General features: G+C 40.7%; 1 protein-coding gene across 3 annotated transcripts in view; it reads right to left on the bottom strand.

The window, feature by feature from the left end:
* fras1 (Fraser extracellular matrix complex subunit 1) overlaps positions 1–24271 on the bottom strand; it is a 299701-nt gene that overhangs the window by 114127 nt on the left and 161303 nt on the right. For all 3 annotated transcript variants that reach the window (XM_082555470.1, XM_082555468.1, XM_082555469.1), the window contains 2 exons: positions 15249–15389; positions 13069–13215 (listed from right to left, as the gene is read on the bottom strand). In XM_082555470.1, coding sequence (XP_082411596.1) covers positions 13069–13215; positions 15249–15389 — 288 coding nt within the window. The remainder of the gene's footprint in view (positions 1–13068; positions 13216–15248; positions 15390–24271) is intronic.

Below are 24271 nucleotides of genomic sequence, written 5' to 3'. Positions count from 1 at the left end.
GTTGTTAGGCAGCAGTCCGCTCCACTTACTATCAGTGGTTACTTAAAAAATCAGATCTTTCTTTTGATGAAAACTTCAGGAGCATCTCCACAGTGATGACCTCAGTGATGTAGTTAAATATATGTTAAATTATGAGGACTTCCCATAATGCACTGCTCGTGTCGTCAGCGTTTATCTTCTCGCTCCTGTAGCTTGTGTTTTGCCCTGTCCGACATGGTTTTTATCTGACAGAACAAAGTTTGCTGAAGCGCCTGATTAACTGAGGATTTAAAGTTCTCTGCAGAAATGTTTCTACTCTGGTGACTTTTCACATAGATGTTCTATGCCGCTGCATGTATATGTTCTTTTTCATGAGCAGTTATCTTTGTCTGACATATTTGATCATAAAACACAAAAATAGGCTGTAACAAAGCAACGGACAGACAATACAGCTGCATCTCGAAGTCTCTCCTCGTGTGCTCCTCGCCTCTCCCTCTCACATGTCTTATGGAATAAACTAAGACAAATAGAAAAAGGAAAAGTAGGCAGTACAAGTCTGTAGGATTAGACGTGGCATCTACCCCAGTGTTTCATCCAGACCTCGATGATCTTCAGCTGCTTTATTCCAATTTCTATGTAACTCCCATCTCTACTGCTGCTAATTAAGCTCCCCGTGTCAAAAGTTTTAATCCAACGTGCCTTTATGATTTCTAAACTTCATCTTTTCCGCTGTCTGTCTGCCCGATCTCCGTCTGCCATGCACCGTCCAAACCTCCAACTGCCAGCTCGACAGTCTTTGCTTTTCAGTTCATTCAGACTCAACCCTTTATGTTCCAGTCCAGCTATCCCCACACTCCCCATTCACTGCAAAACTCTGTTTAATCAGCCTTCAGTTCCTCTATTTCTACTGAAAAAATAAAATCATTTTTAATAGAATAAGATGTGATAAGCTGGGTAAAGGGAGAAAGAGCAAGGGAGCTTATGCATTCACATTTAAGTTCTCCATTTACTTTGAAAACTTTTGGCTTTCTTTTCAGACTTTCTCAAACCTGCAAACTTTTAAGGGCTTTTAAATCCGTTTAAAAGAAAATCTGATATAATGGAGATTCAAAAGGATGGATTATGACAATGGCCCCATTCAAAGCAGTCCCGTGTTATTCTGCGTTTACTTCCTCACACGATGGCAGCAGGTAGCGGCAAAGGAGGAAATTAACAGCAGAGGTATTTATTGCTGCTTCACCAACAGCTTGATTTGTATATTTAGTTTCTGACTTAACCACAAACTGTGGTCAAAGCGAGTTGACTGAAAAGAGTTCCTCTCAGCTTGTTTACGTCCTTTCTTGCAGTAAGCAGTCAGAGACATTACCCAAGAAGCTGGAAAGACCTTCACTTAGTATAATAAAAGCTTACTTGTGGTAAGATGTATATTAAGATGAGGAAAAAGGAGAAACTACTGTTTGCAGCCTAATGACTCCCACTTTGATCCAAAATAAGACAGATGGTAACTCAGATGCTTCTTGCTTCAGAGCAACAGTAATCGATGCAGCATTACGGTGCCCGAGCATGTGGCAACAATACGTTTTGATAGCTCGAGCGCTTGTAAAACCACACAGTTTGTGTTTTTTTAGACAACTGCTGGTGTTTGGTGGAGAACACTTACTAAATATCAGCTCATGGCAAACAAAAGTACAATATAGTTTGTTGCTAACATGCAAAAATTAAGCAGAAATAAGTAGGAAGGATTTTAAAAGCAAAGCATTTCTGACTAAAGATATAAAAGGAGAGTAAATATGATTCCTTTATTGTTTTCCACACCTTTAAACTCCAAAACTGTGATCTCGTAAGATAAATGCCAGTGATAGGTGAAAAGAAGCTGCCCACACCCACACCCCCACCCACAGACCCGTATATACCCTCAGAACTAAGTGCAGCAGGATCTCCCAAAAGGCGCCAAGATTAACAGAACAATGAGCATCTGGTGGTGTTTTATCTGATGGTATCTGGGTTGTGTCTGGCTGACACAGTGGTGGGTACCTTAAAGTTATTTGTCTGTGATGAGATAACGATGTATAGTGGAAACAATGAGGCAGAGTGGGGAGTTATGTGATGGTGAGGACAGCAGTAAAAGAGGCGGACAAAGAAGTATCACTAACAATTTATCATTTTAATTCTGTTTGCAGATATTACAATTTGATGCGCCATAAAAAAAACATTAGGTGATCTTTAGTATTTGCACGACTAAGTACTACTATATTAAAGAAATGAACTTCTGCAAACCCAATTCCAGAAAAGTCAGGATGCCACATAAAATGTATCAAAACAGAAGGATCGCAAATCTCATAAAGCCACATTATATTAACAGTAAAATCTCAGAGATACATCTCAAAGAAGTTGGGATGGACAAAACAAGTCAATGGAAAAGGAAGCAGCGCTATAAAATAACAGCTGGAGGAACATTTTGCTTCCAATAAAAGCATCTTAGACAGACTGAATTTCTCAGAGGAGGTTCACCAATCTGCAAAACAATGTGTCTACAAATTGTGGAACAATTTCAGAGTAATGTGAAAATGCAAAAACATTGAATATCTCATCATCTGCAGTACATGATGTGATCGAAAGATTCAGAGTATCTGGAAAAATCTCTGTGTGGAAGGGACATGGATGACCGTGATCGTTGGCCCTGAAGCAGCATTGTGTTAAAAAACAGGCGTGTTTCTGTCACGCCATCAGTGTAAACACAGTTTACTGTGCCATCCACGCATGATCCAGAAACACTGATGTCTTCTGTGGGCCAAAGCTCAGTTAAAATGGCCAGAAACTGTTCTGTAGTCAGGATCCAAATCTGACCTCATGTCCTCTGAACTAAAGAGAGGGACCATCCAACTTGTTATCAGCGCTCACTTTGTCAGCCTGCATCTCTGATGGTATGGGGGTGTATTAGCAGCACGCATATCTGGAAAGCCACCATCACTGGTGAATGGTGTATAAAGGTTTTAGAACATCATATATACACATATAACATCCAGTCAATGCTGTCTTCAGGGAAGGCCTTCCATATTTCAGCCTGACAATGCTAAACCGACATACTTCCTCATTAGCGTCATCTCTTTATGTTTATATTCTCAGATCCTCTGGGTTTTAGAGTAGCTGGTCCCTGCACATGGTTGTCAAGTCTCTGTGTTAGAAGTTTTCCTGTTTTGGGTTTCCTGCTTTATTTTTCTAGTCTCTTAGTTTTAGTTTCAGTGTCTTGTCATCATTGATTTGTTCAGCTGAAGTCTGAAGAAATCACTTGGATGAGTGACGAAATGAAACTGAAAACGCTACGTCCAGATGAACAGAATCAACTATTTGGGATTTACTTACCTGGATGATTGAGCATGCATCAAGACTGCTCAGCTGTGTCTCATTTTCCATTAGCCCTCAATGTCTGTGTTTACGCCTCGCTTTTCCTTTGGTCTTTGTTGCACTGTACTGTAGTCTTCTGTTGCTTTTCCAGCCTTTGTTTGTAATCACACTTGTGGATGCTTTGCTTTGGCATTTTCATGGACTTTGTGTAAAGGTAAAGGTATGTTCTTACTCTTCTTTGATATCTGTCAGCTTAAACAAGCAATATCTTTTCAATGTTCACGTGCGAATAAAATATGGGTTTGTGAAATTTTTGAAACATTAAATTCTGTTTTTATAAAGCAAAGAAACAGCAAAGTTAAGCTCTTTTATGCTTGTGAAAGAGTTTATAAGTGTTTCAATCTGCAGCAGCACAGATGGGAAAAACAGTAAAATATAAGTAAAAGCAAAACCACAAGCCCAGTGTGGGTGTGCGTACTCAACTGCGTAATTCAAAACTCCCAAGTTGCCTGATTGCGTCAAAAACTGCTTCTACTGGACGTGACCTCAATTTTAAACCAAGTAGGGGAAAAAAGACTCTTCTGCCTCTTTTTCTATTCATGTGGCTAAAACAAGATTTTTTCCTTCCCCTGCAGGCATGTTTTATTTTACTCACAGTTTCTATGGTTTTCTAAACACACGTATTCATAGGCTTTTCTTTCTTTAGATTTCTGTTTTTCATCGATTTATTTTCTGTGCATGAACATAGTGCATGTTTGGATGTGTATTGTTTTTTTTTTATAAAGATGATACTGCCCTGTCAGTCAAGCCCTGAGGAAAAACGCAGTTTACCTTCAGTTTAAAATCAACACAAGTGAACTGATGGAAAACGCTGCACCCTAATGAGTCACCAGATTTGCATTTCTCCTGCATATTTCCACACATTGCCCTGGATCTTTATTTCATTTGCATTTTGGTCATGTTCAGTGAGGTATATGCGATGCTGTTTGGAACTAAACAGCTAAAAAAAGAAATCAAAGATCTCAAGAGGAAGAAAAAGTGAGAAACTACAAAATAGGCGCCCACTTATGCTAATGCATTTCTAACCACACTGGTTCGGTTGTTATTACACTGCTGCATTACAAGTGGGAGGATTTAAGTTATGTATTTTCACACATTAACATTATTTCTCGGAAAGCTTCATGTTTTAAACATACTAAACGAACGAATCTCTGGTTCAGTTTCATGATGAGGTTTTACACTGAGGTAATATTTAGATTGTCAGATCTATCCAATACATTTGTCAAAGTATAATAAACCAAACGGCAGCCTCTGGCTTTGTTCGTTTGTTTTTCCCCAAAGCCTTTTAGTGAGCACAGACAACTGAGAAACTGATGTCAGCTTGTAGTCAGTTTTAGTCAGCTGTTGGTCACTCTTAATCCTTTTATTTTGTTCATCTTATTCATTGCATTATTATTGTCTATTTTACTCATGTTTTAATATTTAATATATATACTGATTTATTTTTATCGTCTTTTTCATTTATGTATTCATTTTATTGTTATTTATATTTGTTTCCTTGTCTGCTTAATGTATGGTTTTTAACTGCTATCTCTGTTTTATTATTGGAAAGCACTTTGGTCAACTTTGCTGTTTTTAAAGTGCTATATAAATAAAGTTGGATTGGATTGATGTCCCACACAGATATAATGCCTGTCCCACATATAGTTTGTTCAGACCTGCTTACCCTACACTTATCATCTGCTATATCTAGAGGGGTTAAGGTTTAGGCAAGCCTGTGGTTATCTGGTTTAAGTTTTTTTGGTTAGAGTTCTTCACCAACTTTGCTCAGCAAAACAAATCTTCATAGTTCATGCAGGTTTTCCGAGAGTGTGAGCCTAGGCTCTGAAAAATGTTTGTCCTGTCCACGTCTGACAGCTTTTTGATCTTCTTACTTATTTCTGAATAGCTGCCTTTAACTCAGAAAGTCCGATTACTGCCTACAGCGCAGCGTTTCCTCTGACAGGTACTTACACTCCATTCTTCTAAACCTGGCATCTGCCCAGGTGAGTCATACTATATTTCTGAAGCAGGTCCGATATTAACCAAGTGTAAGAAGGAAAAGAAGAGAAAAACGAACTTCCCCACCGTCATCGCACATTCACACCTTTCATATCACGTCACTTTACAACAAAACACGCATCAGCATTTTCCCCTGCCAAAACTCTCCGGGCGATCCAGTTCTCAGCGCTGAACAAATGGCTTTGTGGCAGAGATAAGATAACTCAGGCGTCAGGGATTATTGACTGTGCAGCCTATAACTGAATATAAAACTAAAATGGTATTGATTTGGGCCCTTAGAGTCCCTCTTTATGGCACAGTTACCATTTTTGAAGCACATGAAAAGGGATTCTAGAGTTATAAATGCCCTGCACACAATCAGGATGGTGGTATTCTCCTGTGTGCTGGATTTATACGAGACATTATCCTATATCATGCTTTCTTTCTCTGCTTCCCCTGCGATACATGAAATAGAAACTTATTTAATGAGAGTCATACAAGAAAATCAAGACACTAATGTGCCTCGGTGGAAGTAAATGAAATGTATTTCTTAGGGAGTCTGAGAGTGGGGATGGCGCCAGAGCTGACGGAAGAGCATACGCATGACATCATCTTTATTGGAAGTTACAGGTGTAATAAAAGCAGATGTAGAAGCTGTATGGTCCTGTGAGGCTGATCTCACCTCCACTAGCCCTCCTGTTGTGTGCACTCCCACCCCTTACTTCAGTGTTCCGGTCACAATTGGCCAGTCAGTTTTAACAGCTCTTAAATTAACATAAGAAACATTTTTCACCACCAAATTCAGTTCAGTGGGTAGTTCAATCGTTCAGTGGGCCATTCAGTGGGTCAGAGGCCGGGGGGGTAACAAAGAGATGTAACAAAGTTGAACGAAACAGGTGCTCATCACTTTTATATGTTCAAGTGCATAGTGTGGAGGATGTCATAAGGCCTTGAGGCAATCCAATGTAAAACACAATGTTTATGAGTTTTTAAATTTGTAAATCGATCAGATTTGACCCAAACACAACAGGAAGACATGGATTTAAACATGCAGCTATTAAAGAAGCCCTACTTCCTTCTTTCCTCTGAAGTTGTGGTTAGCTCAGTCCCCTGAAAACAGTCCCTGTTTGACACCTCAGAATTATGGTGGGGAGTAGTCTTTTACCTAGAGCTGTGCGATATGACCAAAATCTCATCTCCCGATATAAGACATCTATCATCCCGATAACGATATAAATCACAAAAATGTAACATTTTCTGTAAATTCTGTTAATCTCGGGCAGCTCGACTTGCATTAAGTGTTTAAACTTGGCGCTGTGTACCTGGAGTCGAGATTTTTAACCGATGCATGAAACGATACATTTTTAGACACAAGTTGTAACAGCCGCCGTTTTCTTTGTGAGTATTTATTACGCGGCGTGCTGCGGGGAAAAGCCTGTTCTAACGTTTGCATCTAAGGTTTATTTTCCAGCACCTGACGCCTCTTTTTTGCTTCTCATCCGTAAACACTCTGCACACTCTTTCACGGGATTTAATTTATTTTGAAAAGTCTCAACAGGATCTTGAGCTTTACTGTGAAAGGTTAATATGCAAAACAAAGAAGCGGACGGCGGAGCCACGCCATTGTTTTACCGTCGTGGTTGCTAACGACAATGCGTATAAACAGGCGCTTGTCCGTCCGTAATGTGGTTATATGAAATATAAGAGAAAGAGAGAACTTTAACAAATTAATATAGCCACTACAGCGACCATCAAAACGATGACAAAATATTGCCGTAAACAGTTTATTTTGCAACATCACGAAACAAAAGATAGCGTAAAATAAAACGATAGATGTTTTTATATCATCATCCGATATATATCATTATATCGAACAGCCCTACTTTTAACTGCTTTTGAAATACTTCTTGGTGTACATTATTGTGACAATTAGCTGAAATAGCCTGTTTTAAATCAGTGGTTAACCAGAAAGAAAGAACCCATTACAGCTACCCATTACCTGACAGTTTTCCCAACAATATTAAATTCTCATATTAGTTTCAGTTAGTCCTGAAACATAGTGGATGTTGGACTCTACCAGGGCCGCCCTCTGTCACCAATTTTGTGGATATAATCACTTTTGTACTTGGTCTCAATATCTTTATGGTGAGAATTATCTAGTAAGGGGAGGTTGGAACAGGAGATTGACAGATGGATTGGTGTAGTGTCGACAGTCAGGCTGATGCTGTGCTGACCTGTTGTGGTAAAAACAAAAAGAGTGAAGGCAAAACTGTTGATTTGCAGGTTCATCTAAACCCTCGCCACAAGATGGACGGACTACCTAAACTATGGTATGGTTTCATGAGCTGGGAAGATCCTTCAGATGCTCCAGTGTTCCTGTTGTAGCTGCTTCACAAAGCAGAAGACAAACATTTGCTGATGCTGCTGAGAGCCACTGAACAACGTTTGAAAGGAAGTGAGAGGAGCTGGAAATCTGGATATTTTTAGATCTAAATTAAATTAATATAATTTAATAATTTCTATACTTTATTTCTATCATTCTTTCGTTCAGTTTTCCTGTTTTAATATAATCAATATGTCATTTTAATGTTATTTTTATGTTTTTATGTTTCCTGAAAGCAAGTTCTGTTTTATTATTTTAACTACCTATTTTTTATTGTTAAATAGTTTTTTGCTGTGCACAGACTCCGATCAATTTTACTTTTGTCCGTTGCTTGAAAAGCATTTTTAATTCCATCTGATTTGTCTGAAAAGTGCTAAAGACATAAAAAACAAAACACGAGACTAAAACACTAAATCAGGAAACAATTCAGCGTCATTTTGTAATGACACTCACAGTAATTATAGTATTTATGCATCAAATGCAGTGCATTCAATTGGCCTGAGCTGCAATTATCTGTGAGTACTTCCCTGGAGCAAAATGTAAAAAAAAAATTAAAAAAAATAACACAATAAAGTAATAACCCTTTTCACAATGCCGTGTCAATTGACTTCCACATTTAGCAATTTAATTACAAGCCAATGCTTTTATTCAACCTGTAAAATAACTATGATTCCCTGAGGGTCTAATTATGATGTAAGGTCATCTATTTAATGTTTTCTAATGCAGATATTCAAAAAGACCTCTGTAAGTTCACATGTTGCTTCCTACAATCACACCTCGACTGTTTGCACTGCTAAAAATCAAGTACACAGTACTCAGTCCTGTCTATTTTCTCCATTTTCTCCAATTAACTGGTTTCAAGGTAAAAAAGTAACCAATACGTGAAATGAGAAAGTGCTACATGGCAAATGATAATAAAAAAACAAACCAGTTGTGCATTCAAAGCTGGGAAAAAAGTTATATTTCAACTAAACTGAGCAACACAATCAGCAGTAACCCATTTTAAACCGCTCGTATTCCTGCTGGCCTTCAGCATCAGCACTTGACAGATGCTTGAAAAGAGACATTCGCAGCATCTGTCGCCGTAGGCGCCAACGTTTCTTAAATGCGTTTCCATGGACGGATTTTATTCTCAGTTGACCACGCAGAAAAGAAAAGAAAAAAAAAAGAACACGATCCCATGTCTTTCATTTCATTGTTGGCATGCTGTGTTTCTATGGTGATGCATTCATGTGTGCAGGCCTATTTTAAACCTCACATGTTCGGCTCCAGCACAATCATGATGCAAAAAAACTCTCGCAGCTGTAAGTTTTGAGTGAAAGCGTTCCACAAACACTCCTTTATTTGAAACTCAGATCTTTCTTCATCACTGGCTCAGAAGCTGATTGTCTTTACTTTAAAAGTCAAGCTTTAAAAAAAAAAGAAAGAGAGAGAAGAGAAGAGGGCAAGAGAGCAAGAGGTATCAGGCTGGCCAGAGTGAAAGTACCGTTGGGAACTCTCATAGAGAGGAACTACAACAAGCCCTTTGCAAGAATTTGGCCGATTCCATCTGTTTATTATCTTTACGATAAAACAGAGACTGAAGTAAAAGTCTACGGAGCTCCAGATTGTTGCAGAGTTCAGTAATCTTTATACTAAAATGTTGAGATGAAGAACCAACAGTCTTTCAGGAGATCTATTGTGATCATTTGCAACTTTGTATATTTCATTCTTAGACTGTATTTGCCTTCTTCAGTGGTTCACAGGTCAAGTTAAACATAATTTTGTAGCTTTACATCAAATTTCTTCTGACTGGCTGCTCCTTGCAAACTGAAGGTTTGAACAGCAGGTGCCTAGATCTAAGTGTGAACCTGTGTTCCTGAGAGGACCATATTAGGATATCCTCTCTCTAATAACAGTAACACTTCTTACAGTGTGCAGCTGTACTGCAGATTTAGGTCACTTTCAGAAAACCAAACCCACATGCTCTTAATCTCTACACACACCTGACTCATCACTATCTCCCATCATGCACCTGAGGCCACTGGCATAAGTGGGAAATACAGACCTGTATCTTAGCACCCATCTTGGCTGAGTCACTTTTGCCAGAGTCTGAGTCGCACACATGGAAACGTTAAAGCAGTAACTGAAACAAGTAACTGAAAGAAAGAGCTGAGTAACAAGTAACTGAATACTGGTCAATTAAAAGGAGTTAAACTGGGAGAAACACGTAATTTTTACAGGTACAACCTGTTGGTCTGTATCTCCAGCAGATGCGAACATTTCTGCAAAAACATCACAAATAACTTGCAAAATCTGGCAAATCTAGAAGGAACAGCTGCATATGTATGGGACTGGACTCTCTGTGCTTTTGAATACTGATGAAAGGAGAGTCCCTCAAGATCCAACACAGACCAGGAGAAACAGAGTGTGACAGAGAGAGACGGACAGCAGGAGAATAAAAGGAGGCATCTCCGTCTGATGGCTGCTCTCATGTGAACTCACAACTGAGAGGAAAAGCCTCAATTGCCCAAAGGAGTTGTGTAACAGTGATGGTAGCGCAGGATGGACCGAGGTAATCTGAGGCTCCGTGTGTGCGTGTGAGAAAGAGAAGAAATAATGTAGAAATGTTTTTTGGAAGCTATGAGTATAAGAATTAGAGCTCGTAGGGGCAGGTTGTGTGTATGTACGTGTGTGTGTATGTACGTGTGTGTGTATGTACGTGTGTGTGTCCTGACTATGCAGAAATGATGACCCCGGTATTTCTGTGGCCCAGAAGTGCCAAAAGGCATCTTTTATTAACTAGAGTTTGGCTGAGCTTGACCCATTTGAGATTAGGTTGTGTGTGTCTCTGTTTCACCGTGTTTATTTTCTTGTGTGTTTGCGTACATGTGTGTGTGGACATGAGCCAGCCGTGCATGTCCGCACACGTGCACGTACGAGTGGGGCTAAATCTTGTTGCCGTTTTACATCTCCAAACAATGCGCGTCATCAAAAACTGTAATTAAAAGTCGATTTTTTTCCCCCTCAGATTTTGTTTACCCTTCCACTATCTCCTCCATGCTGACTTCTCATCTTGTAAATATGCCTGTTTATAATCTATAGCCTGCAGCCCAGATAGGTAAAAACTCATTTCATTAACAAGGAAGAAGGAGGACAACATCAGAGGACACACACACACAAACTAATCTTACATTTTCTATTTATCTTCTGTCACTTTGCCTGCCAAAGACAAGCAGCGTATTTTGGGGACAATGAAGGAGACGAGTGGGGAGGAAGTGAAGCGTAAGCTGGTGTTTATGAGAAAAGAGCTCATGAAAATTCACCGTTATCTCCATGGATTTTTCTCTGAAACCGGGAGCCACAAACTTTTATCCAGTAACTTGTAGGAGGGGAAGGGTCTAGTTAGGAATGTGTTTTTCTCTACTTTAAATTCCTATTTTAACTCACTTTATTCTGCAGATTTAGGTTATGGCCACCATTATTTTTTTATTTTGATTTATTTGTTACACATTGGTGTAAAAATGTGTCTCTAAAAACTCAGCTTGTTTTCATTCCTATCAGATTTTGCTGTTTTGTCAAAGCCAATTACACCTCACAGTGCTTTGGCCTCAGTGCAGTGATGCATCAGGAATGATAATAGTGGATTCACACAGAATTCCTCAAATACACCTGCTTGTAAGGACCATTCACTATTACAGTTTATACTGAACTTTGTTCACTGAGCAATTTTTAAAAACCATTTTATGACCAAGCATTATGTTTCAATGTGGAGAGTTAACATTGTGAAAGGCACGCATTATAACCTACACTACAGCTGTTTCCTCCATCTGTGCAGCAAAAGATTATTAGTTCCATTTGTCACAGTTTCTTTTGATAAATGGGGATGAAAATGTATGCAAAAATATATTATATGCATGATAACCGTCAGCTCAGTGAAAACAAGCTACCATATAAAAGCCTTTTTATTGCATTTGTGGTTTATTTCGAGACAGCTGATTGGCTAACTAGAGCAGCTGCTATAATTCACATTATCGAATTAATCCTGCAGATTTTTCAGTTTCAGTCTGTCAGTAGGTTTGATTATTTGATGCCGGGGAGTTAATCAGCAACAAAAATCAGTTGTGATGCACTTACTGGTATTTTTATTTGTCTATAGGTTTGATGAATTTAATGCCAACATTTAGAGAACTGGAAATAAGGGAAAGTCTATTATAAGTGTCTTTTTATTCATACTAAAGGTCTCTTTGAACATCAGAGGTTTTCAGCACACTCAATAGATGTTATTAGCTGCAGTCAGTCCCTTGCTATCACTGCAGCCTCAAACTAACAGGGTCTGTAGGTTTTCCTTTGTAACCAGTGATAACACAGATCTGTGCGAAGGAGTCGAACTTGAAAACTAACCGTGCACTACTCAGTGAGTGGGTGTCCTCACACACACAATTAGGATAATATTAACTGAGCTGACAACAACAAGATTGTCCCATTTTCACCTAATGTAACTTTTGTGATTTGATCAGACTGATGAAATCTAATTATTGGATCCTTAAGTGGATGGTATGTGAGTGAAACCTCCACCATGCCTCCATCCACTTTATGCTTATACTTAGTAGAGAGTCGATAGAGGATACTGCTTACAGGTGATATGTATAAAAATGATAACAACTGATGTAAGAATTTCAATAGGGTGTTTAGATCTGAAATAAGTGTTCTGGGAAAAAAAGGACAAAACCTGCTTTATGTCCAACTGTTCCCGTGGATATTGAAGATAAATTATCTAGAAGCCTGCAGAGTGAAATACAGTACAAGTACTTCATCGAGGAGTTTTCGGTGGCTACCCAAAAACTCAGTATGGAAAAATGAGATTTCATTTACTCAGAATAATGGACATTTTTCTTCAGCTAAATAGTTGTAATTAACGTTAAAAAGCACAGATTTCTGCCCAGTAATACAACACAGACCTATCGCCCTGACTGTATGTACTCACGAGTGTAGTCGCCCTGCTAAAGGCTTAAGCTAAGCCAGGAAAAACCCTGAAGTAGAAAGTGAAACCAACTCTAAGAGCATCTATTTTACAAAGATGACTGGCATTTCTGATGAATAATGCAGATTACTGGAGCTTCAGACACGCAGGAATTGGTATGTCTCTATGTGTGATCATGCAAAGCTAAGCGGGCAGAGCAAGGGACTCTCCCTGCCAAGGTTGGTAGTTCTACTCCCATGGGTGCCACTCGGAGTGAAAAAACAGCGTGTTTGATGAAAGCTTTGCGCAAATGGCATATAAATGAGCATTAAACCATCCGTACTCTCTCTCACACACATTTACACACAGTCTGACTTACTGACGCACTCTCCAGAGATAGCATTAAGGAAATGCCCCTCTTGGCAGTTTGCCCTGCAGTGGCCACTCTGCAGGGACACCAGCGGGGGGCAGGCGATGCAGTCGGCCTGGGAGGGACCGGAGCAGGTCTGGCAGGAGGGATGGCACGCTGAGAGAGAGGGGGACAAAGACAGGTGATGACATACTACATATGCGCATGGAAACTCACAACACCACAGTTCAACTGGACTGCTTGGACGTGTTAGTGCTGTTGGAACACTCCGGTGGTCACTAAAAACAATGAAGTCTTTGGTTTGGAGTCTTCCTGCATACTGCATAGTGTTCATTTCTTATGTTACGATGCCATGCAGAGCAGGGACATAACTACTTTGTGACTGACAGGTCGCTGCCAGGCTCGGCTCAGCAGGCAATATCCTCCGTTTTTTCACTCAGTCAGACCGGCCACGAGGTACAGGGTGTGTATCCTTGATATACAGTTTGTAGGTTGTTCATTAGCCACTCTTTAATTTTGCCTCATGCATGGTGCAGGGTGGATGGTGTACAGCAGGTTTGTCAGAGCTTAATTTCTTGTTGGCTTTTAACAAACAGCTGGCTTCAGGAGATGGAGACAGAGCTGATGGAATAAAGCACTGCAGAGTTGATGCTAATGCTTTCCGGCTTTGTCGTTATGAGCCACAACTTTCACATTACACGTCATTTGGTGCATTTAAGCAACACACAGCGTTTTTATTGCCTCACATTAAAAGTCACCAACGCCACTTGTATTCTCATCTACACTGAAACACAATTCTTCTTCTGGGTACTTTCTAATGAGCCAGTCAGTACTGAAGGAGATAAGGCCAAGTCAGCAAGCAGAGCCCATTTATTGTGTAATCCAAGACGATGTGAGTTCATCGCTCTTCTTAACTGTCTTGGTATCCATCTTCATCGGTCAATTACTGAAGCCAGGTTTAAATATGTGATCCACTGAGGTCTTCAAAAAGTTTTTTTCTTGTTGTTTTTTTTCAAGATAAACAATAAAATTTAGCACATTTAAAAAAGACCAAAGAATAAAGCTGGTAAATGGAAGATAGGAAGGGTCATCTTGTTTCAAATGAGGTCAGAGTCAATACACCGAGCTGAGGTAATGAGTTGGAGATTAGAGCAAATGGATTTTCATTAAGTAGGCGAGTCACAGAGGGGCGGGGGATAGATGGGGAGAAGAGCCCAGCTAAGGTTAACATGTGTTCACTAAGAGCCACACTGAGGAATCAGAGTCATTTAATGGGTCAGATATATAAAGTTTGGACAAACATAGTAATAAATTCTGATTACCGCTCTGCAAGACAGCTACATGCATCCAAATCACAGTTACCTGTAGCACTCGCATACATTTCACAGCTAGGATATTTATAGGATACTTACAGGATATTTACCAAAACCAAATAAATCTGTGTATGTAAGATAAAAATGATGAATTTTTTATTTTATTCTTTCACATGTCTGTAAGTCTTGCCAGTTCGGCTTTACAGGCAAAACCATCACAACTTATTAGCTGTATAAATCTTTGATCCTGTGCTTCGGTGGTGCTGTGGCTTAGTTGGTTAAAGCACCTGTCTAGTAAACAGGAGATCTTGGGTTTGAATCCTAGCGGTGCCTTTGGGGCAGGGATAGCTCAGTAGGTGGAATTGTCACCCCATGATCGGAAGGTCGGGGGTTCGAATCCACTGAACGGGTACCCCTGAGCAAGGTACCGTCCCTACACACTGCTCCCCGGTGTGCCTGCTTAGTGGCTGCCCACTGCTTCACTGAGTGAATGGGTCAGATGCAAAGAGAGTAATTTTTTTTGGGTCATACTGAATAAAACACTAGTTATTAGCCTTGTGTTGATGTGGTCCTGAGAACCAGCACCCATCTCTTTTCTCAGTCTCGGGTTTTAAACAACGGCAAATAAAGGAAATCATGAAACAGGTGAGTGAATCAAGAATAAAGGCCTAGAACAAAGATGGATTTGCCACACGTTTGCCATTGTTTCACTTCCTTTTTTAAGGAGCAGTTAACCTCGAGACCATTTTTGCAAAGTAAAGACTTTTTTTGTGTGTGTTTTACTGTTAAGGTTAGAATCTAGGCTAAGCAATACTATGACACTGAGTGTGACTCAATAGTACAAAAGCAGATATGTGTGTGTGTATGTGCTCTCACCTTGGCATTGGTTGTCCTGAATAAGGAAGCCTTGTGGGCATGTGGGGACACAGCGGCCCTCGTACAGGCTGGACGGGGAGGGACAGGACGTACAGTTGTCTGCAGATGGCCCAGCACACTGCCAGCAGGAGGGATGACACTCTGAAGAGGACACGAAGAGCAGCGACATGGTCACCATGAAAAAAAGAAGTATAAAGGAGAAAGAGAGGAGGAGGCTCAATCCCCAGCTGTGCCTTCTTCACTATAGCACAGCCACAACAGAAAAATGAAAAGATGAGTGGATGGCACTTTTGTTCTAGAAATGGGTTTTGGGAGTTGAATTAAAAGGAGATGGACCAACTTTTGAGATTTTGCTATTGTCACAATAACTAAATCTCAAGAAAAACTTTATCACAAGCTGGAGCCAAACAGTATCCAAGGAACGACTGGAGTTCCTTATGTAAACTTCTGGGACTAACTTTATAAATTGCCCAGCTTACAGTTTTCAACCGATCCTCTCTGCTAACATCGCAAAGCAGTTTTTGCTAAATTCGTACAGTAGCTACGTTACAGTGAAGCGTTACGTCAGCTTGCTGGATGAATATAGTTGGTATCTGCTGTTGTATGCTTCTTAACCTTCAAGTCAAGTCAAGTTTAAAAAACCCCAACTTAGTTTATACAAGCTGTTCTAGCAGGCATATTATTACAGTTTTAAACTACATACCCTATGTACCGAACTGCAACATCACAGTACTGTACAGGATATGTAGGCAAAAGAGTCCTGAAGGCAGATCACTAAGTTCTGCTGATAATTTTAAAACTAAAAGAAAAGAAAATACATGAACCAGAAAACTTTACAAGTGTCTTCAAATGACACAGGTAGTAATTTGAAGTACTAAACCAGGTTGAGGGAAGTGCAAGTGTTTGTACACAGTTTATATACAGCCACTTATTTAGGAGTCATGCATTAATGCAACTTAAAACTGAGTCCTGTTTCTTAAATGCTCATCCTTCTCAGGGTCACGTAGAACTGAAGCATGCTGACAAAGAGGCAAGAGTCAGGGTACACTAAGACAGAGACTAAGACAGAGACTCCTATTCCTGTAAAGTTATACAGTAAAAAAGAAACACAGCCCATTTGACTGTGTCTGAACTGAATTCAATTTCCACCACTGTTCCTGCTATTTTACTGCCACTTTACTGTACCTTGGTCCTTCCCTGCTGGCATGCAGTAATCTGATTCTCAGGAGCTTTTAGTCAGCTCCGTCAGCCAGAAGTAATGTAACACTCAGATAAGGCCAGCAGCCAGATTCCCCAATCAGAAGTTACGCATTAACACCAGAGTCAGTGCCAGCCCAGAGAGCCTCCTCCAAGGCGGACACATGCCAACCAAGATGCAAATCTATAACATGCTCCACTGTTTAATTTGGACTGCTGAGATCAAAACAAACCTTCCACACGGATCATTGTAAAACACATCAGAAGATTTTAAACTGCATAAATTATAGGTGAACTTTTTAAAGCTGTCACGGTATCTCGGCTTCTAAACGAAGGACTAATTAATGAGAACTACAACTAAGAAACTGCTGATGAACAGAAAAGGATCAGCAGATGATCCTGCACAGAAAAGACATCTGTGAGAGCTGCTCATAGGTTACATTTTAAATTATTATTGTTCATTGCAGTTTGTCACTGATGGCTGGTTACTGGTGCAAATTCCAGGTTTGTGTTGCTTAGCAACCCTCTAATTATTTACTATCCTGTCATCTGTCAATTAACCGTATCCTATAGTCTGATGAATGGTCACTTCCATTGCTTGCCTTACATTTAAGCCCTGTTTAACTGAGGATTTCACACTGCCTTTTTCACAGAGACAGCAGTAATTTCACCTGCAGTCACTGAATTGCTAGCCTCTGGTCGCCAAATCACTGCTAGTGGCTTCCTGTGTAGACACAACTTTAGTTAAGCTGTGATAGGCCCAGGCTACTGGGTGATCGCCATGATGATGATGCCATGATTATTTCTTCTCCACTTCCCTCTTTTCACTCTTCTCTGGTCATGGAACATAGATGCCCCTCTCCTGAGCCCGGTTCTGCAGGTTTCTGTTCTTTCCCATCATTATCAAGTGCTGCCCACAAGGAACTGTCATGGTTATTGGGTTTCTCTCTTCAATATTGTTGCACCCTGAGGTGACTGCTGCAATCAACTGGTGTATTTTATATTAAATTAAACTGGGTAGAATTTAATGATTTTATGGACTTAAATAACACTAAGAACAAATAGTTGGAAGACTTGTTGGATCCACTTTGCTTATTTGTTTTATTTATAGATCTTTTTTTACTGCATACAGTAGGGCAGAGCTTAAAAAAGTACATTTTAGAAGCCTAAAAGTTACGGCAAAATAAATGACACTAAACTCAGCAAAGGGAAATTTTGGAACTGATCAGAAGTTAAGGGAAAACTAGATATTTTTTACGAATAAAGACAAATAAGACAATCCATGATAAACTTTCTTCTAAAAAAAACTCAAAAAACTACCACTAATACTACTTCTAATAAGACATTTTTGGGCCTCTGCTGGTGAGCAGCCTCATTTGATTTGACCAAAAGTGCTGCCTAATGCAATTTTACATTGCTAAATGTAGCTCCATATGCAGATTACCCTGCTTTTCTATATATATGCACTTCCTAGTTTATTTAGCCTTCACTTACATGCCCCCACACTGATCACCCAACACAGCAGCTGCCCTGAAACAGGCATTTTGTGCAGCCTTTGATGTCTGCTTTGGCACCATGAAGACAAATAGCTGAGCAATGCTATCAGCTCTGGCAGCTGAGAGGGGTTCATGCTGCTGGCGGGGGTTCGAATGAAAGACAAAAGGCCTGTCATCAACTGGCTAGCAGCACCAGGTGTGTGTGTGCGTGCCTGTGTGTGTGTGTATGCACTACCGGTCTTGTTTTTTTTAGTATATTTACACTGGACTGTGTGTGTTTATAATTACTCCTCTTTGGATTCTTTCAGAGGGCTGTCAGCTGCATCCGGGTCTTGTGTACACACTGCATGACAGCACTGGCAGGTAGCTCTACCTGAGCCAACACTACTGCGTGTGTGTGTGTGTGTGTGTGTGTGTGTGTGTGTGTGTGTGTGTGTGTGTGTGTGTGTGTGTGTGTGCGCGCGCGCACGCGCAAAAACATTTACCCTGTGGGACCATCTCAGTGTCAGAGCAAGGACTTTTAAAGTCACACGGTTGTCAGCCGAAACTGTCAGTCTGACATCCCATCATCGCCCACCGTCTCCCTGCCGCCTACCCGTAATCCCTCTTGTTCTTCCTCGTCAACTATGGCAGCTTAATTGGTAGAAGAGATGAGACGACATCCAATATGTTTATGATCGAGTTTACCAACCACAAATGCGCTTATTCATCCAACAACATGCAAAAACACATGACAAATAAATAAATAAATAAATCAAAATCAGCTCATCTTGCCAATCACAAGCTACCCAGAAATCTTCACATCAACGGTCCAAAAACAAACGCAGACTCAGAGGCGTATTAAGCAGGCCTGCTGTCAAACTTATGTCATTAATACGGGGAGTGAATAAGAGTGATAGGACGCCTCTCGCTCTTTTATTGCAGCTTGGATATCTAATTTGTTCCAGGAAGGAGAGCGCATATTGATTCCTGTAGTAGCCGAATTCATGTGCGCAGGCGTTCTCATCACACATTATCTGGTGCACGAGCTCAGAGAATCACATTCATTACTTTGTTTTGTGCTGATAGGGTCATAATTCGAGGTGGGCGCAGTCGATGAGATTGTGATTTAGTTTGGGGGTGTGAGCGCTCCTTAATGCTTTCCATAAATGATTCTCCTGGTACAGTACAGAGCTTATCATTTCATAAGTGCGGCAGCATGTGCCGCAGAAACACAGGTGGATGGTTATATCTCATTCCTCGGAAGTGTCTAAGGTGTCACTCATATTGATTCCGCTGCGTTATGAGATGCTCGAAATCAGCCCATTTCTATGAGGAGCAATTTGGAGGAAATGGCAACAACAACTGCTGCAAGAGCCGAGTTACAAATACATCAGGGAAAAAATTATAGGAAACTGTGCTCCTGAACAGGTTTCATTGATATGAATGACATGTAAGCTGTTTAATCCGCCCAATTAAAGTGCAGAAAATGATTATTTGTTAAGCTGGTTATGTCAAACATCAGGTTTCCATCAATCAAATTTTCCCCCTCGCAGTTTTCATTCTGGTCATGTGCTGCAGAGTTGCAGTGGAGGATAGCTGTGATCATTGGGGCCAATAATCACCCTATAAGAAAAAATTCAGAAGCCTATCTGCGCGTTTATGTCTTTGCATACCTAAATGACTCTGGTAGAATGCCTAACACTTGCAGTTAGGTTCCCAAAGAGAGCTGGGAACCATGGGGAGTATGTATTAGGACTGGAATAATGTGCTTTTACACTAGTTGGCGTCAGATGTTGCCTGTGTCTTTTGGCTCTGGTGCCTTGATGCACCAGCGGAAACGTGTCATTATTGGTTATGGTTGAACATGTTTCGACAGCAAAGCCTACACAGAGCTACAGCTACGTCGTGGTCTGGAGTAATGAGGTGACAAACACCTTTAATCTTAATGATGGAAAGTAGCCCCGAGCTGAATATCATATGTCATAAAAACACATCTCAGAATTTCAGTCCAGCCTTGTAGCGCAGTCCAAATAGAAAACATTAGCATACATATGACCATCTGCCAATTTTTTCAGCTGCATATCTTGCAGCTTAATGGTATTTCAATCAATAACTGCGACAGTTAAAGTCAAACACGGTCAAAGTTATTCCAGCACATGTTAGGCGCGCGCTAACTCTCCTCGTGTGTCACGGTGTGCTGCGCCTCAACCTGCGCATCGAGCAGCGTTAAGCCTCCTACACACAAACTGTCTCTGTCTGCACTGAATGGAGAACGTGGGGATTTACAACCTGGAATTTACTCTCAGACGTCTGATGGCTCACAGGCCCCAGCCTCCTTTAAGGACAGTAGCTACGGGGGAGGTCTGGTTATCTGTCAGAGCGCCACACTCACACACACTCACACACACACAGAAACTTGTACAACAGCATGTATTGTTCCCAGCCGTACAACTGAACCCACTGACACTCCACTGAGGGAAACCTTTGTTAGTGAGAATGGAGGCAGAGAGGAGCGACTCCTTTACATATTACTGTGAATAGAGCTTAAATGACGTGCCATTTATTGAATTGATCTTCAGCTAAATTTGTGTTCATCTGACAAAAGGAGGCTTAGTATGAACCTGGCACCCACACAATAGACACAATAACTCTGCTGACTTCAAATTCAGGTTTTCTGTACAACAAGAAAAACTCATTTTCTCATATAAGATAAGATAAGATAAGATAGAACTTTATTAATCCCTCGGGTGGGTTCCTCTGGGAAATTCGACTTCCAAAAAAAAGCACAGCAACGACCGAAGTTACAGTTACAGAATTGTTATATATATATATATATATATATATATATATATATATATATATATATATATTCCTCTTCCTGTACTCCTCTTCCTGATCATCCCAGATACACCCCATGATGGCCGTGTCATCTGCAAACTTCTGAATATGGCATAATTCAGAGTTGTAGCAGAAGTCAGAGGTGTACAGGGTGAAGAGAAGAGGGGACAGCACAGTTCCCTGTGGGGCTCCTGTGCTGCTGACCACAGTGTCAGACGTGATGTCCTTCAGCCTGACGTACTGTGGTCTGTCGGTGAGGTAGTCGGAGATCCAAGCCACCAGGCAGGGGTCCACCTCCATCCTGTTCAGTTTTTCCTGAAGCATACTGGGCCGGATGGTATTAAAGGCACTGGAAAAGTCAAGAAACAGGATCCTGACCGTGCCTTTTCCCCCATCCAGGTGTGAGTGGGCTCTGTGTAGGAGGTACAGGATGGCATCCTCCACTCCGACACCCGCCTTGTATGCAAACTGTAGTGGGTCCTGGGCATGTTGTACCTGTGGTCGGAGGAAGTTGAGGAAGAGCCGCTCTAGATATGTCAGCAGGTAACGTAGAAATCCAATATTTAATTAATGTGGCTTAAATATATATTTTTTCCCCACACACAAAAATCAGCAAAGAGAGGAACAACATGCGTACAATAAAAAGAAAGTTGTGAGATCTACACTTTCTACCTGCAGCCTTCATCGGGGTCAATAACACCTAATTGAACATGCTTTGTGAAGAGTGCGTGATCGGTTCAGCCTCACTGATGCCTGAACTCACCAGAGACTCTGTGACTCGCCATCATTTCCCCGTCTCTCTCCATTTCCCTCTGCCATCATTTCTGAGGTCGATTCAGGCTGAAACATTTCCAGCACACGCAGGCACGTCTCTCCTCTCAGTTTGTGCTGCCATCAGAGAATTTGCATCCAGTCTTTCTATTGACTTTATGTGTAATCGCACCGTGTCTGAAATTCACTTTGCATTCAGATCACTTAGACTGCTTTGCCTTCATGTGTTTTGCAAGTAGAATTTGTTCCAGTTATACCACCACTTTACTTTATGGAGCTTAACATTGTGTTTGCAACTTGAGTCTATAGAGCCAAGTTAGCAGCTGTTAGATTATAATATTATTTTATGCCATGTTATACCCCTAATTAAAGATTGTGAATTATTATGTAGTTTTAGTTTGCATTATTCTCCTGAATTAGAAGAAGCTGATAACTATTGCATTAGTTAAACTGATTTGCATTACATTAAACTGCTGACTTGTTGTGAATGAATGATATTGTTTTATGATGCATTATACTGCTGAGTTATAAGAAATCTAATTTGTCTGAGTAGGAGAGAACAGAGTGTGCTGGAGTTTTCTGCCCCATTTCAGCAGGAGCAGATAAACAGGGAGCCAAGGTCGTAGCTCAGGCGCTGTGTGAGAGAAAGCATGTGAATGTTTAGGCTTTGTATGATAAGGTGGAGGCACCAGAGGCTATAAAAGTTTGAGCAATGCTCCACCATTTTGAGATTTTGAGGCTGTCTGCATCAGTGTCCATCTCCCACGTGTGTGATCATTAAATCATCGTTTGACTCAACCCGACCGGACCAGTGTTGTTATTGTGGTTTTTCTCTTGTCTCCATCCCCAATATTAGGAGCCCCAATATTGAACCTTAACACAGCTCTACTACTTAGTGTGCTTTTTGATTTAATCAGTCATTTTCACAAATGGACTATGGACAATGTCAGGAGAATCAGATCTAAGCAGAACAGTAGACAGTATCATGCACTCACACTTATCCAGGGGACAGGAAGGTGTGCCAAATAAAACCATTTGCAGATTCCCACACATTTTTCTTTAAACTGGCACATCAGCTAATGATGGACACCTGTGTCAGTCACAGGTAGTAAATCAGATATCATTTGTGTTTTCCACTTCCTCACTTGGTTTGTGTTTAGACTTCCTTTTGCTCATTAGGCACTAATGAGGCACTAGAAACTATTAAATTCTAACCTCAGCTAAAATCTACTCACAATAACAATTTTGCAATGGAGTAAAAATTTAAGGGGCCACAAATGCTACACCCTCTGGGGAGTGGTATGCACACTCACCAGCTACACCTCATTTGTACTGAGCTGCACATTTCTCAGAGATTTTGGTCCACGTGAACACAGATGTGTCGGCTGCACATCCATGATATAAATCTGCCATTTCGCCTTATCTCAAAGGTTCTCTGCTGAACTGAGGTCTGATGACTGCGGAGGCCAGTTTTAACTTCAGTGGATCACACTGACAATGAGACAGTGGCTACACGCCTAAATGCAGGGAGTTACTGCCACGTGATCGGCTGATTAGACATTTGGGTCTACAAGCAGTTGAACGTACCTATTAAAGCGGTCAGAGAGTGTATTTGTTCAGAAATAGAGAGGAACCGACGAAGATAACAGGCTGGAGCGTCAGAAATAACTGGTCTACCCTCTGCAAAGTTACAGCAACCTTTTAACTTTGATACTTTTAAATATTTTCTGCGATTTTACATCCACACCACGTCTTCCACAAGATTAAAGGAAAAAGACTCATCCAGGTGCTGATTTCACTGTTTTTAAAACAGCTGCAAACACTGGTGGTGTCATGGCTGCCGTGCCTTCTGTTAACTGTGTGTATACATGCACGTCTTGCTACTAACTGAACTTCCATTTAGTGACAATAGCTTCAGACACTTTTCTTAAAACCACTTTAGAGTCTACATCGGTTTAGTGTCGGTCCCAAGTGATCACAGAGACGAATGAACGTTAGAGGACACTCCAATCCCACTCATTGATTTGTAATTGTGCCCCCCAGGATGATTAAGGAAATTCAATACTGCTAAGGGCTATTCAATTCCAGGTAAAGTAAACAAAATTTTCTTGGCTGCCTGAACTTAAAAACAAATTGTCGTGAGGAGACAAATCAAGCTATTACTTAAATGGCTTTTGGCTTAACATCCCTAAAAGCAAAGTGAGTGCAAGGATATATTTGCAGAGTGTTCAAGCGTGACGCAAAATTAGGATTTTTCTTTCTTTTTATTCAGGTTGTTCGAGCCCACAGGTCCAAATCGCCCCTTACTTAAGCTTAAGAAGCACGAGAGCTAACTTTTGACTCATTTCATCACTTTAATGCAAACTCGAGTTTAAGAACTGTGTCCATTTGTAGCAGCAAACCAACAGTGCTTTTTACCTCGCTTATATTCATTAACTGGCCTAATGTAAGAAACCACACAGGAAAAGTATTAACAACGTGAGCAACAAATTACAGTGTTTCCGAGCTGCGAGGGGAACTTCAGCTAACAGGAAACTATGAAGACATTCCTCAGAGCAGCCTGTAATTGACGTGCTCACTGAACTGCACTCACGCTTTGAAACACAGCTGTTGAGCTGCTGTAAACAGACGAGGATTTATCCGCGGCACTGTGGGAAATCCCAACAATCCAAGAGCGCAGCTTGCCTCGTTTTCTGCGCTCGGTTGTCTCGTGTGGCTCGTCTCCACAAACTGCTTGGA

The sequence above is a fragment of the Aulonocara stuartgranti genome (assembly GCF_965226115.1).
Source record: "Aulonocara stuartgranti genome assembly, chromosome: 12".
Lineage (NCBI taxonomy): Eukaryota > Metazoa > Chordata > Actinopteri > Cichliformes > Cichlidae > Aulonocara > Aulonocara stuartgranti.
Note: the sequence above shows the minus strand (reverse complement) of the source record. Positions and strands in the feature narration are given on the sequence as shown.